This window comes from Camelus bactrianus, chromosome 6 (assembly GCF_048773025.1).
Source record: "Camelus bactrianus isolate YW-2024 breed Bactrian camel chromosome 6, ASM4877302v1, whole genome shotgun sequence".
NCBI lineage: Eukaryota > Metazoa > Chordata > Mammalia > Artiodactyla > Camelidae > Camelus > Camelus bactrianus.
Genome location: NC_133544.1, coordinates 73,536,386 through 73,550,519, shown reverse-complemented (window position 1 = coordinate 73,550,519; position 14,134 = coordinate 73,536,386). Strand labels below are relative to the sequence as shown.

The following is a 14,134-nucleotide window of genomic DNA, read 5'->3' as shown; positions in this document are numbered from 1 at the left end:
AGTGGAACTGCAGGCTCTATGTTCAGTGTATGTTGAACACTTTGAAAATTCCAAGTTGTTGAGCAAAATGACTATACAATTTTTACATTCTCAGTAGGTGAGAGTTTTAATTGTTCTATATCTTTGTCAACACTTACTTGGTAGTGTCAGTCTTTTTAATTCTAGCCATTCTAATGAGTGTATAGTGGTGTTTCTCTCTCTAATGACTAAGGATGTTGAGCATCATTTATGTGTTTATTGACCATTCATATATCTTCTTTTGTTAAGTGTCTATTCAAATCTTTTACTCATTTTAAAAAGTAGATTGTGTATCTATTATTTAATTATAAAAGTTCTTTTTTTTTTTGGCGGGGGAGGTAATTAGGTTTATTTATCTTTATTCATTTATTTTTGGAGGAGATACTGGGATTGAACCCAGGAACTCATGCATGCTAAACATGCACTTTACTACTTGAGCTATACCCTCCCCCTTAAAAGTTCTTTATATATTCTGGAAACCATTCCTTTGACAGATATAAATGTATATTGCAAATACTTTCTCTCATTCTGTGGCTTGACTTTCATTTTCTTAACAATATCTTGGAAAGGGTATAAGATTTTAATTTTGATGAATTAATCAAAATTGATTATTTTTTAGTTTTACGGTTTATGCTTTTTGTGTTCTAAGAAATTTTTGCCTCTCTCAAAGTCACAAAGATTTTCTGTTTTCTTCTAGAAGTTTTTTGTTTGTTTTAGCTTTTATAATGTAGGTCTATATTCCATTTTGAGTTACTTTCTGTGTACAGCGTGAGGTAAGGGTCAAGGTTCTCTCCCCCTCCACCCCCACAACCCCTGCCAGGATACCCAGTGTTTCAGAATCATTTGCTGAAAATACTCCTTTCTTCACTGAATTGCCTTGGCAACTTTGTTGCTAATTATTTGATCATGTATGTGTTGGACTCCTTCTGGATTCCCTATGATCCATATGTCTATTCACTGCCGACACAATCCTCTGATTTGAGAGGGGTGGTACAGACCATAAAAGCACAGCATAACAACAGCAGCAATGACAATAGTTAACATTTATAGAGCCCTCACTGAGCCAGGTGTTATGCTGCTTTGCTGGCAATATCCCGCTTAATCATCACAACAACCCTACCAGGTAAACACTAACACTATTTAACTTTATTTTAATGATGAGGGAATATGGTAAACTGGATATGGTAGGATTTCAGCTCAGGCAATCTGACTCTAAAGCCAGTGTTCCTGTTCGCTGAATAGTTAGTAAGAGTTTGTGAGGATCTGTAACACTAAAGGGATCCAGAAAAGGAAAAAAATCTTATTGTACTAAGTCCAGATTACTCCTGAAACATTCTTGTCTATCTTTTATCAAAATAGTTTTGGTATCTATTTTTGTTTAAATCTTCCATAGAAATGTTAGGCTGTCCTATGGCCAGCAAAGAAAAATATTTTCAAGGGGCTTTTCATTTAAAATAGTACTCTAGTAATTTCTCTTTGACTTCAAATGAGGTATGTATATATCTACATAATGATTTTGAAACCCATATGACAACATTTTTATCAAGAAACAAAGTTCATGTAAACATGCAGATGTTTTCATGTCTCATGGTTGTTTAGTCAGAAGCTCTCTCTGGCCATTGGTCTCAGCACAGGACTTGACACAATAGTGTTCTCTGCTCACTCACTGTGCTTTGGGGCAGAGCTGATAGTTTCACACAGAGAACTGAAGACTAGGCAGTGGGCCAATATTTAAGAGATCAAAGATAACTGAGTATGCATATTTTCTATTATCTTTTTAAACTGCTGCTTATAAATGTTTTCATTAAAATATTTTACTTTTTAGAGTGATTAAAAAGGATACTTGTAGAGAATTTGGAAAATAGAGATAGGTAAAAAGAAAAAATCACTCATAATCACCACAGTACTTTATTTACTTAGATTACTACCTACATACATTTATTTATTTATTTATTTATTTTTAAACAAAATCAGGATAATATATAAACATTTAGGTATTCTGCTTTTCTTTTTAAATTTATTATGATGTCACAAAAATTTTCTCCTGCAATTTTAAATAACCTTATGATAGTCTATCATATGGATATACCATAGCTTTATAACTATTCCCTTACTGTTACATACTTAGATTTTCTTTACTTCTTTTTTATTTTAAGGACCAATTCTGTGGTGAGATCACTGTATAGGAATCTTTGCCTGATGATAATATTTTGACCTTTTCCAGACTACCACAGGGGCTGGTTTCTAGGGGTGGAGCAAGAGGCCGACTAATGTCTATGGTACAATAAAGGCTGGATTCTTCAAACTAGGACCTAAGTTGATGTTATTTATGCAAGTCCAGGGGGCTTAAAATAGCCTTCCTGCCACGGGATGGTTAAGTTGAACTAGATCTGCATTAGCTAGCAAACCGGATCCAGTTATAGATGACCCTGAGCACAAGCAAGAGCCAGGTCTATTTTAAGCCAAATTGCTAAGGGGAACAGGTGGTTGAAGGGATGTGTTAGAAGTGTATTTTCTCTGGTTTTGATAAATCAATGAGACAAGATCAGAGATGACCATCCCAGCAAACTGAGCTACTCTGAAGTTATTCTCCAAATAACTAAGTGGCCAATTCTTCAGTGGGAAACAAGTAACTAAACTTTATTAAAACTGGTTTACTCTGTCTCATAAGACAAAATGCATACTTCAGGGCACATCACTCCCTACAATCTAAGATCTGACCAATGGCTACTGAAAAGGAAGGAATCAACATGGTAGCACCATATACCATATATGGTCAAAAAAAGACAGGTTGCTAGCTTGTGTTTTTAAGTCTGACCATGTGAGCCAGTCCTTACCATACTTTTGTGATCCAGCAAAGAAAGAACGTGTAAGAACGAAGGGTCTCTCCTTCCCTTTAGATCGCTGGATCAGTCCTTCTGCAGTGGCCATTTGCTATAAAGTTGAAAGGAAGAAATTTCAAAGAGAGGATTGGGTTGTGGAATTGTGCAGACATCCCCCAATAAGCTATTTCATATGCAAAAAGTAAATAGTAGCTGGGAATGTGAAATGGAAAATATTAAAAATTGATCAAGTAATTTTCATGACGTAATGAAACTACACTAAATTTCCCTATTAAAAAGTGAAATTTTTTCTTTGATTAAAATATAAATGAAATGCTAGTAAATAACAAGGTAGCATGTATTTGGTGCTTACTACTGTTAGGTATTTTTTATAAGATTTTCTCTTGTAACTTACACAAAAACCTCTGAGATAGTTTTCATTAACCAAAAAAACCCCTTGAGATTCAGAGAGGTTAAGTGACTGGCCCTGGCATACATAAGAAAATTCTCCAACTATAAAGTAGTTTGTAGTCATAGCAATAGGCTGTTTAGAGAAGGAAACAGATATGATCTGAAAACAGTGCTGTATGTAGCCAGCAGCTCCCACTGGAAAACAGCAACTGGTGGGAGGGCCACAGGAACACTGTTCCATTCTGAAGACAACAAAAGACCATGGGTATAAATTAGGGCAAGTTAACTGCCAAGTTTTCTGGATGTGACTGGCAAGTGGAAGACAATTCTACCACCACCTATTGAGAAGGTTAAATACTTAAGGAAGGCTTTCTACATTTAGAAAGTATATTTTTTCAAATTGTGTATCTGTTCTGAATCTTACTCCCCTGGTATGAGGATAAAACTTGCTGTATTTAGACATTTGTAAAATTTCAAAATATTTGTTTTAATTGCCTTAGTTTATATATTTGTACACAGCCTACTTCAATAAAAGTTTTCAGGTAGTATCCAATGCCATTTACTAATGGCCCCTGTCAAGGAAGAAATTTCTATGTTATCATTAATTTCACAATATCTATTAATTAATTGAGTTCATTATAGAAGGAAAAAGTGCAAAGGGAGAAATGAGTCTTACATTGGCTACAATCTGCTAAGACCCGTTGTAGTTGTCAGAAAATACATTCAAAGAAAAAGGAACAGTATAGTATGGTTATTACAAAGCAAATGACTTTTAGCCTAAAAGGCAAGGAAGATAGATCCAGTGGGCTTTGTTTTAGATGCCTTACCTGATAAAAGCCATAGATATTGTGAAGTTCTCGGTGCTCCCAGTTGCCATGATGAATGGCATTCTTCTGCATGGTTAGCTCTGGCCCTCTAAAGACAGAGGGCTCATTCATGTCATTCCACACGTGCAGGATGTCAGTAGACCCCTAGGAAGTCAATCTTGGTCATGATAAAACTCCTCCACTGACAAGGTTAATATGATAGCCATCCCTACTCCTCTTTCCTATTCCTTTTAATTTATTATTTATTATGTTTATTGTCTATGCTCTGTCCTCTACTAAAACAAAAGTTCCACAAGACAGGGAATTTTGTCTATGTTGTTCATTGATAAATCCCAAATGCCTAGATCTACAACCTGAACCACAGGAGGTTCTCTGTAAGTACTTGCTGATGAGTGAAAGAGTGCTGTGTTGTATTCCCACGCTGCCCAGCCAGTCCACTCCGAGGTCTACCCTGGAGAAGCCCTGCAGGGAGGGCTGTGAATGTTCACAAGTAGCCTCTACATCATCCATCATCGCTACCACGCTTAACCAGGGGCAAGTATAGCTGTCCGTGAGCAGATTCTGCCTTCCCTCTACTACTCCGAAAGATTAGACAGCTAAGATACCTGTTTGTTAACATGATCTATAGTTCACGTTCTACACAGAGTTGTTTGATTTAGAGTGGGAAGGAGCTGTTACCTAGTTAACATGGTGTTGTGATCCCTTTTATAGAATCCCTGGTCTCTCAGCATTTGACTCAATAGCTCCAATGACAGGGAGCCCCTCAGGCAGCTCATTCCATTAATTCCTGAAAGTCCTGCTCCTTGTAACAGAGAGGGCCTAGCTTTGCTTCTGTGACACCACAGAATACAGCTGCTGCCTCACCCACTTGGTGGCCTTTCAAGTGCCTGGAGGTGGCTAACGTGTCTTCTGGTGACTTCACTTTCAGTTATTTCTAATCATATATACTACGAACAAGGCTGTATGGTTTCCAAATATTTAACTACTCTGACTATCCATCTTTAGCACCCTCTAAGGCAGGGGTTGGCAAACTTTCTTTGGAAAGGGCCAGATAGTAAATATTTTCAATTTTGCAGGCCATAAGGCCTCTCTTTCAATAATTCAACCCTGCTATTGTCATGTGAAAGCAGCCACAGATGACAGGGAAACAAATGAGACTGGCCAGATTTGCCCAAGAGTTGGTTACCCCTGCTCTAAGTTATTTTCTATGTCCTAATGCAGGATGCTCAGAAACCAGAGTTTGGTTAAGAGATGGGCCTGGGAGGCAAACAGACTTAAGTTCAAATCTTGGGTCCTCCACTTACTAAATGGGTAAACTTATCAGGTTTTTAAACTTGTCTATGCCTCAATTTTCTCATCTGTGGGATTAGAGTTCATTGCAATTCTAACTTCAAAGGGTTATTGTGAAAATGAAATGGTGGTATGCATACAAAATGCTTAGCATTGTGCTTGGTACAGAGCACATACGCAATTTATATTAGGCATCATTATCATCACCACCATTGGTAGAAAACAGTTCTCCAGATGTGGCCCCTCCAGTCCTCTCTGTGTTTCTTATATGATTTTAAGAATTATTATTATATCTTCCTTTTAACACATTATACTTTGTAAGATACTTTCACATATACCATTATCATCTTTAGTAATATCGTACAATACTATTTTATGTAAAAATTCATACAATTTGAAAATATAATAAATCTCTATTATTAAGTACTTTGATATACCATAGAGTCTATCATATTAGAGGTCAAAATCATAGCTTTTGTGTATTTGGTAATTCATATGGCACCTCTCGTGGCACCACCAAAGTCTGTAATGTGGTTGGCATCCCTGCCTTTTTGTACAAGTAGTATTTACCAAGGGCTGCTTAATGAAGCAGAGTAATTCTATTGAATCACTTTTCTCCCTTATTTTATCCTTCCAAGTTACTAGGAAAAGAGCAAAAGAATAAAAACAAACCTGATAAACAGAGAAGGCAAAAAGGCTTGAATACCACTCTCTGACCTTGGGATTGGTGAAATCCAGGTAGGAGGAGAGACCTGCAGAGGCAGAAGAGCAGACGGTAGGGATAGTGTCGTCATGGTAAGATATATGTAAAGGATATCAGATGTGAAAGCTGGGTAATCAATGGGCTCCTCACAGCGAATGTCAAAGACCGCTGATACAGAGGCATGGTCTGGCGAGAAGCGAGTGAAAAAGGCAATGCTGGGACTCCAATGACAACCACTAGGCCTCTCCACCCCAAAGGCCAGGGGGATGCCAATGAACAAGCATCAAGGTGGAGCCTGCCCCTCATTGATGGTCTAACACAGCCCCAGCAGGGATGGCAAATACTCTGAAGTGACCCCTCTGTTCTTAAAGAGAACAGAGAAGAGTTCATGAGTGAGTGGTACAGCGGGAAAAGGAATGCATGGGGTTTCTTACCGTGCACGGATGTGTGACAGAGAGCTGTGACATGACAGAGTGGGGATGTGCTTTTGGCCTTGAGGCGTTCCTACCATGGCTTTAAACTAATAATTTCTGAAATGAAGAATTCAGAGTTGCCAGGGGCAGCTGAGGTCTCTCACAAAAGGCTGGGAAGTCAGAAGTTTGGGCTAACAGAGCAAAGAAGAGTCACAGGGAGACAGACTACAGGACTTTCTTTCTCCTCCTCTCCTTTTCTCATTCCCTGGCTTTTAATTTTTATTTGCTTAGGGAAATAGTATGTCACTGAGGTTTGCTTGTTTATTTTTCCTTCATTCATTGACTTACAAATATATACAGAGCACACTGTACCAGGTGTGAGGTGAAAGTTATAAAAGGAGGTAACACCTTTAAGGAAAGGCACCTAAAATGTAGCAGGAGGCATCTGCAAGAAATTAGACTGACAGCTATGCTGGGACTAAACAGTGGATACTAGGTGTATAAAATCATATCTTACCAGGCCAGCATACACCTTCAAAGTCACCCCCATCATGATTCCTCACGAAGAAGCCCTGTTCTTTGGCCTTAGCATACACTGAGTAGTTGGGATCAACCTTGATGTGGGGGTCACTGATGACCACAAGCTGTCAGGACATAAAGGTTTAAAGATCTCATCAGTTTCATAGAAGCCATATGTTCATTGACATGTTTTCATCATAGTTTTGGAGCTCAAATTTTATTCAAAACAACTATTACTATTACTGAAATATTTCAGACACCAGTCAAACCCTATAACCTTTCATGTGCTTATAGAAATATAAACTGATATCAAAACCAGGCCAGCATTGTTTTACAGTTATTGCTGCCCACCAATACATGTTCTTAAGATGGCATTTACTAAGCTTCTATCTCTCTGTGGCCCTGGGTGCTTTACATAAAGAATTAAGTAGGCAAAGTCCCCTGCTCCCTAGACATCTAGAAGCTAAAATATTACTGACAAAAGCAAACGTTAAAGAAAAGAGACTAGCGTATTACAGACAGACAAAAAATCCCCAAACCCAGTGGAACAGGCACATTTAGGAAGGAGATTTGAGAAAAGCTGTGATCACAGCTGCGTGTCTCCAGCATCCCTCCCTGCCTTTTAATACCATCCCTTCCACTTAGTCAGGGGTCTCAAAACCACTTTATTTGGCTAGAACAACCTTCAAATCATCCTTCTTCATATCTATTCAAATCTATTCTACATAGTACAGTTTAATCCTCCATTGTTCAAAAACTTAAAAAAAATTTACATTGTAGTTAACATACACAACATAAAATTCATCATCTCAACCAATTCTAAGTGTACAGTTCAATAGTGTTAAATACATTCACAATGTTGTATATTGTACAGTCCATGTCTAGAATTTGGTTCATCTTGTAAAACTGAAACTCTACGCCCATTAAAGACAACTTATTCCCTCCTCCTCCTCAGCCAAGGGCAACCACCATTCTTCTTTCTGTCTCTATGATTTTGACTACTCTAGGTATTACAGATTAGTGAAATCACACAGTATTTGTCTTTTTATGAGAAGCTTATTTCACCTAGCATAATGTCCTCAAGGTTCATCCATGTTTAGCATGTATCAGAATTTCCTTCCTTTTAAAAGGCTGAATAATTTTGTGTTCTGTGTACAGACCACATTTTGTTCATCCATTCAACTATCAATGGACTTGGGTTGCTTTCATCTTTTAGCTATTGTGAATAATGCTGCTATGAACGTGTGCATACAAATTTTGCTTTCAATTCCTTTGAAAATACTTTGGGAATATACCCAGCAGTGGAATTGCTAGATCATATGGTAATTTAACTTTTAATTTTTTGAGGAACTGCCACACTGTTTTCCATAGGGGTTGCACCATTTCACATTCCCACACCCAGTGCTTAAGTGTTCCAATTTCTCCACATCCTCACCAATATTTGTTATTTTCCGTTTTTTTGATAGTAGTCATTCTAATGGTATGAAGTGGCATCTCACTGTGGTCTTGATTTGCGTTTCCCTAATGATTAGTGATGATCAGTATTTTTAATGTGCTGTTGGCAATTTGTGTATCTTCTCTGAAGAAATGTTTATCAAGTCCTTTTCACAATTTTTAATTGGGTTGTTTCTTGGTTGTTGAGTTATAGGAGTTCTTTGTATATTCTGCATATTAACCCCTTATTCAAAAACTTTTAATGTCTCCAAATGTATACAAAGCAAACCAAAAATAAGGTCAAATTTCCCCCTACTCAAACCTCACACATGCCTTGCTTTCCTGCCAGCCTGTGCGCTGCTTTCCAAACACCACGGCGGCGGCATGCTCCAGCCTCTGGCTGCACTGCCTTCTTCCCCCTCTCCCTTCTCCACTAGCTGGAGACTCAGCTCATTGAAAACAAAGCCCTGCTTTTGTCCAGCAGGATGCATTCTTCTTCCTCTTGGTCTGCCCCGTACCCTGGTCTTTCTGTGGCAGTTATGTGACAGCTCTGTATTGTGCTTGTTGTACACTTGCCTTTCTTCCACTCCCTGTGAGACCCCAAGGAGCTCATCTCCGCATTCCTGCCATCTTTACTACAGCATCTTGAACATTCGAAGGCCCTGATAAATAACTGCTTATAAGGACATAGGTTCTGGAGTTGGGCAGGTCAGGATTCACTCTTGCCCTGCTACTTATTCATTGTGTGCCTTTGTGCAAAATACAAACCCACTCTAAGCCTCAGTTCCTTCATCTGAAAAATGTGGTAATAATATCTACCTCATAATTTCTTTTTCTTTAACCTTATAATTTCTTGATGATTGAATGCAGTAATGTGTTTTATCATAGTCTCTGGTCCATAATAAGCACTTGATAAATGACAGCTATTTATTAACTGAGAAATTAGGAAATAACAGCATTGGCTGTTTTTTCCTCCCTCACTGTTTTCATTATTGCTGTTACCACCACCACTCCTGCAGCACACACTTTCCAGTGTCTTCTCCTCCTCCCCATTTTTTATTTTAGTTCTTTCCTTGGCTAGATTGACAGGTGGAGTCCCTCAGGGAAGCATGCAGGAAAAGTGGTGTAATAAAGAATCTGACTGCATTTCTGATTGACTGTTAAAGAGCTTCAAGCCCCACAACTCCCCTTACCCTTCTGCCCACATCCTTGTGTTCTGACACAGAGAGCCCTGATGCTCCGTTCTTTGGGGCAAAAAAGAAGTTCAAACCACACAAGCCCTGGTACATGCACAGGAATCCTCACCCCAGTCCAACACTCTAACCACCCGCAAACCTGAGCCCGTCTCCTTTCCCAGCTCTCTCAAGCCATTTTCAAAGGAGCCTGGGAGCCAGCCCTGCTCCCCCTAGAAGTGAGTCCCACCTCACTATGGGATTAATTAACCTTTTCACAGCCTCTTGGTGCCAGTGTGCTGTCATCAATCTCAGTATCAAAACCGTTCTGCATGGGGACACCCATCACATCACGACAGGGCAGCTACAACGCATGGGTCTGAACTGAATGCCAGGCCCCTTCATCCTTACAGGGACCCAGACAGCTAAGGCAGGGGTGAGGGCGTTACCCCCTTTTCACCATTACTTCTCTGTTATCACAGTTACAGTTACATTTGAAGGTACTATTTTCACAGCCATTCTTTTTTTTAACCAGATCGCTCTCTTCTACTAATATGCCAAGGCAACTTTTAAAAAATTAAAAATGTATCAAAAGGGTTCAGAGTGTTGGCTTATTCTACCTTACGTTTTTTGCTCCTGAGCAGCTCTTGCATCCTTTTGGGATTTGGGAATCTTTTCTTGTCCCAGGTGAAGTACCTTTTGCCCTCGGTGTGCTCTATGTCCAGCCACATGACGTCGTAAGGAATGTCATGTTCATCAAATCCTGCATCCACTGCTTTTACATCCTGCTCATCTTCATAGTTCCAGCGGCACTGATGGTACCCCAAGGAGAAGAGCGGGGGCATGGCCTGTGTGCCTAAAAGAGGAAGATGACAACTGAGCCAACTACTACCACAATAATCATTGCACATTTGATAAACATTTCCCGAATGTCTACGAGGTCTAAGCACTGAGCCTGGTATTTAGAATATCAAGAAGAAAGCCGAGCCCTTATGCTCAAGAAAGTAACAATTTCGCTGATGATGCAGGTGTGTGAATACGCTGTTCTCCACTGAGATATAACTGCTATGTTAAAGGTATCAGCATAGTGCTGTGGGAATGCAGTGGGGCCAATAAATTCTGCCTGCAGTGAAATGTGGTGTCGTGAAAGGCTTCACAGAGGTGGTAACACTCGATTTGAATCTTAAAGAAAAATTAAGAGTATATGAAATGGGGAGAATGGATACAGAATTCAGGCACAGGGAATAGAAAAGACATGGAGGCAGAGAAGAACATGATAAGCTTAGGGAAAAATAAATATTAACGGGTTCTGTTCCACCAAACAAGAGTGAAGGTAAAAAGATGTTTTCGTATCTGCAAAGATGGAAAAAGTGTACCTCTGATGCACACTTTTATAGGAAACGACCAGAAGAGGCTTCAAACAACAAACAATAACAAGGTAATAAACCACAAAAAAGAAGACAAAGGGCACTCAAGAGAGGACAGCTCTAACACTACAAAATAGCAAACAGAAAACTGTAAGTCCTAGGACGACAGCTGTGCAGGGAACCTAGAGAAAAAAAGTCCAGACAGAGGTCTGGGAGGGGGTCTCCAGGGGAAAAGTGGGATGGATTAAAGCATCTGATACTCCAGAGCATTTGAAAACTGCAAACATTGCATATCATTTAGCCAAAAATTAACACAGTGTTGGCAGGGAGAGTTGGTGGGACATTATTGAGCTCAACCCTCATCAGGAATCAACAGATAATCTACAAACTTATAAATCAGACTTCTTTGACCACGGTGGCAGATCCATTGTTTTTGAAGCTTTCCTGTAAACCAGGCTTATTCTAACAACGACGTTGAAACAGGCTGTAGGTAGGCCTTGATGGGACTTATTCCTACATGACTGTCTTCCCATATCCACAAGTTCTTTGTTGTTCCTCCCATCAAAATTGGAATCCAATTCTTCCATTGAAAATGGGCAAGACTCAGGAAACTTTAACAACAGAATTCAGCAGAAGTGATGCACATTACTTTTATTTTTAACAGCTTTATTGATAATGTAACTCATATACCATACAATTCACCTATATAGGGCACACAATTCAATGTGGGTTTTTTTTTTTTTTAGAGGGTAGGGTATATTCCATTACCAACTTAAAAAAATTGTGGTAAAATGCATATAACATGAAATTTGCCATTCTAACTTTTTAAGTGTACAGTTCAGTGGCATTACATTCACAAGGTAGTACTAGCATCACCATTAGCTAGTTACAAAATTCTTGTGTCACTCTAAACAGAAATTCTGTAACCATTAAGCAACAACTTGCAATTCCCCATCCCACTCTCTAGCCCCTGAGAACTGCTAATCTACTTTTTGTCTCTTTGAATTTGCCTACTGTTGGTACACCATGTAAGTGGAAACATCTAATATTTGTCCTTTTGTGTCTGGCTTATATCATTTTGCACAATGCTTTCAAGGTTCTTCCATGTTGTAGCATGTATCAGAACTGCACTCCTTGTTATGGCTGAATAAGATTCCATTTTCTGTATATACCACATTTTGTTTAGCCCTTCATCTTTGATGGGCACTCGGCTTGTATCCACCGTTTTGGCTACCGTAAATAATGCCGCAGTGATCATTGGCATACAAGTATCTGTTCAAGCTCTTGTTCAGTTCCTTGGAGTATAATCTAAGCATGGAACTGTTGTGGGGTGTTAGTCAGGGATCTGCAGAGAAACAGAAGCAACAGGCTGTGTGTGTATGTATGTACATATTTATACATATACACAGAGAGAGAATGACAGATTGGTTTTAAGGAACTGGCTCATGTGATTATGGGGGCCAGTAACTCTGAATTCTGCAGGCAGGCCAGCAGGTTGGAGACTCAAGGAAGAGTTGAAGTTGTAGCTTGAGTGTGAAGGCAGCCTGAAGACAGATTCCTTTTTCTTTAGGGGACATCTCAGTCTTTTTCTCTTAAGGTTTTCAACTGACTGGGTGAAGCCTTCCCACATTATAAAGAGTAATCTGCTTTGCTCAAAGTCTACTGATTTAACTGTTAATCTCATCTAAAAAATAACTTCACAGTGACATCTAGACTAATGTCTAGATGTAAATATCTGGGAACCATGATCTAGGCGAGTTGACACATAAATTAATCATCCTGCTAGGTCATATGGCAATTCTATGTTTAGCTTTTGAGGAACAGCCAAACTATTTCCACAGCAGCTGAACCATTTTACTTTCCCACCGTCAACATATGAGTTTCCAACTTCTCCACATCCTCACCAACACCTTTTCTTTTCTTTTCTTTTTTTGGATTTAGCTGTCCTAGTGGGTATGAAGCAGCATATCATTGTGATTTTAATTTACATTTTCCTAATAACTAATGCTGCGGAGCATCTTTTCATGTGCTTGTTAACCCATTTGTACATCCTCTTTGGAGAAATGTCTATTTAAGCCCTTTCATCTCAGAATTTGATTGTTCCTTTTGTTGTTGAGTTACAAGTTCTTTATATATTCTGGATTCTGGACCATTTCAAATATATGATTTGCAAATATTTTCTCCCATTCTGTAAGTCACCTTTTCGCATTCTTGATAATATCCTTTGATGCACAAAAGTTTTTAAAGTCCAACTTACCTAGTTTTTTCTCCTTTTGCCCATGATTTTAGTGTCATATCTAAAAATCTGTTGACAAATCCAAGGTCATGAAGATTTACTCATTTTTTTTTCTAAGAGTCTTATGACTTCGGCACTTATATTTATATCATTGACCCATTTTGAGTTATTTTTTGTATATGGTGTGAGATAGGGGTCCAACTTCATTCTTTTGCATGTGGATATCCGGTTGTCTCAGTACCACGTGGCTAAGAGATAATTCTTTCCCCATTGAATGGTCTTGAACCCTTTATTGTAAATCAATTGGCCAGAGATGTATGGTTTTCTAGACTCTCAATTCTATTCCATTGGGTTACATTACTATCCTTATGCCAGTACCACATCATTTGGACTACCTTTAACTTTGTAGTAAGTTTTGAAATTGGGAAGTATGAGTCCTTCAACATTGTTATCGTTGTTGTTTTCAGGATTGTTTGGCTATTCAGGGCCCTTTGAAAATCCATATGAATTTGAAGATCAGCTTTCCCATTTCCTTAAAAAAAAATGGCCATTTTGGCAAGGACTGCAGTGAATCTGTAGATTGCTTTCAGTAGTATTGTCATCTTAACAATATTAAGTCTTCCAATCCATGAACATGTGATTTCTTCCCATTTATTTAGGCCTTCTCTAATTCGGGAATTTTTTGTAGTTTTCAGCATATAAGTCTTTCACCTCCTTGGTTAAGTTTATTCCTGGGTATTTTATTTTTTTGAATGTTACTGTATGTAATTATGTTCTCAATTTCTTTTTTAGATTGTTCACTGCTGGTGTATAGAAACACAACTGATTTTGTGTGTTGATAATGTAACCTGCAACTTCGGTTAATTTGTTTATTATTAGTTCTAGTAGTTTGTATATGTGTGTGTGTGTGTGTATTCTTTGG

At 38.6% G+C, this 14,134-nt stretch overlaps 1 protein-coding gene across 8 annotated transcripts in view; it reads right to left on the bottom strand.

Moving 5' to 3' along the window:
- The window catches only part of GANC (glucosidase alpha, neutral C), a 64,007-nt gene that overhangs the window by 19,747 nt on the left and 30,126 nt on the right, over positions 1–14,134 (bottom strand). For 6 of the 8 annotated variants that reach the window (XR_012507632.1, XR_012507634.1, XR_012507633.1 and 3 more), the window contains exons 12-16: positions 10,230–10,465; positions 7,002–7,128; positions 6,041–6,120; positions 4,079–4,222; positions 2,856–2,952 (exon numbers count right to left, since the gene is read on the bottom strand). Coding sequence is in view for 4 of the 8 variants with exons in the window: in XM_074365951.1 (XP_074222052.1) it covers positions 2,856–2,952; positions 4,079–4,222; positions 6,041–6,120; positions 7,002–7,128; positions 10,230–10,465 (684 nt within the window). In the remaining 4 variants the exon portion in view is untranslated. Of the gene's footprint in view, positions 1–2,855; positions 2,953–4,078; positions 4,223–6,040; positions 6,121–7,001; positions 7,129–10,229; positions 10,466–11,175; positions 12,322–14,134 lie in introns of those variants that run through there. The other 2 variants (XR_012507635.1, XM_074365953.1) reach the window with 2 other exon arrangements.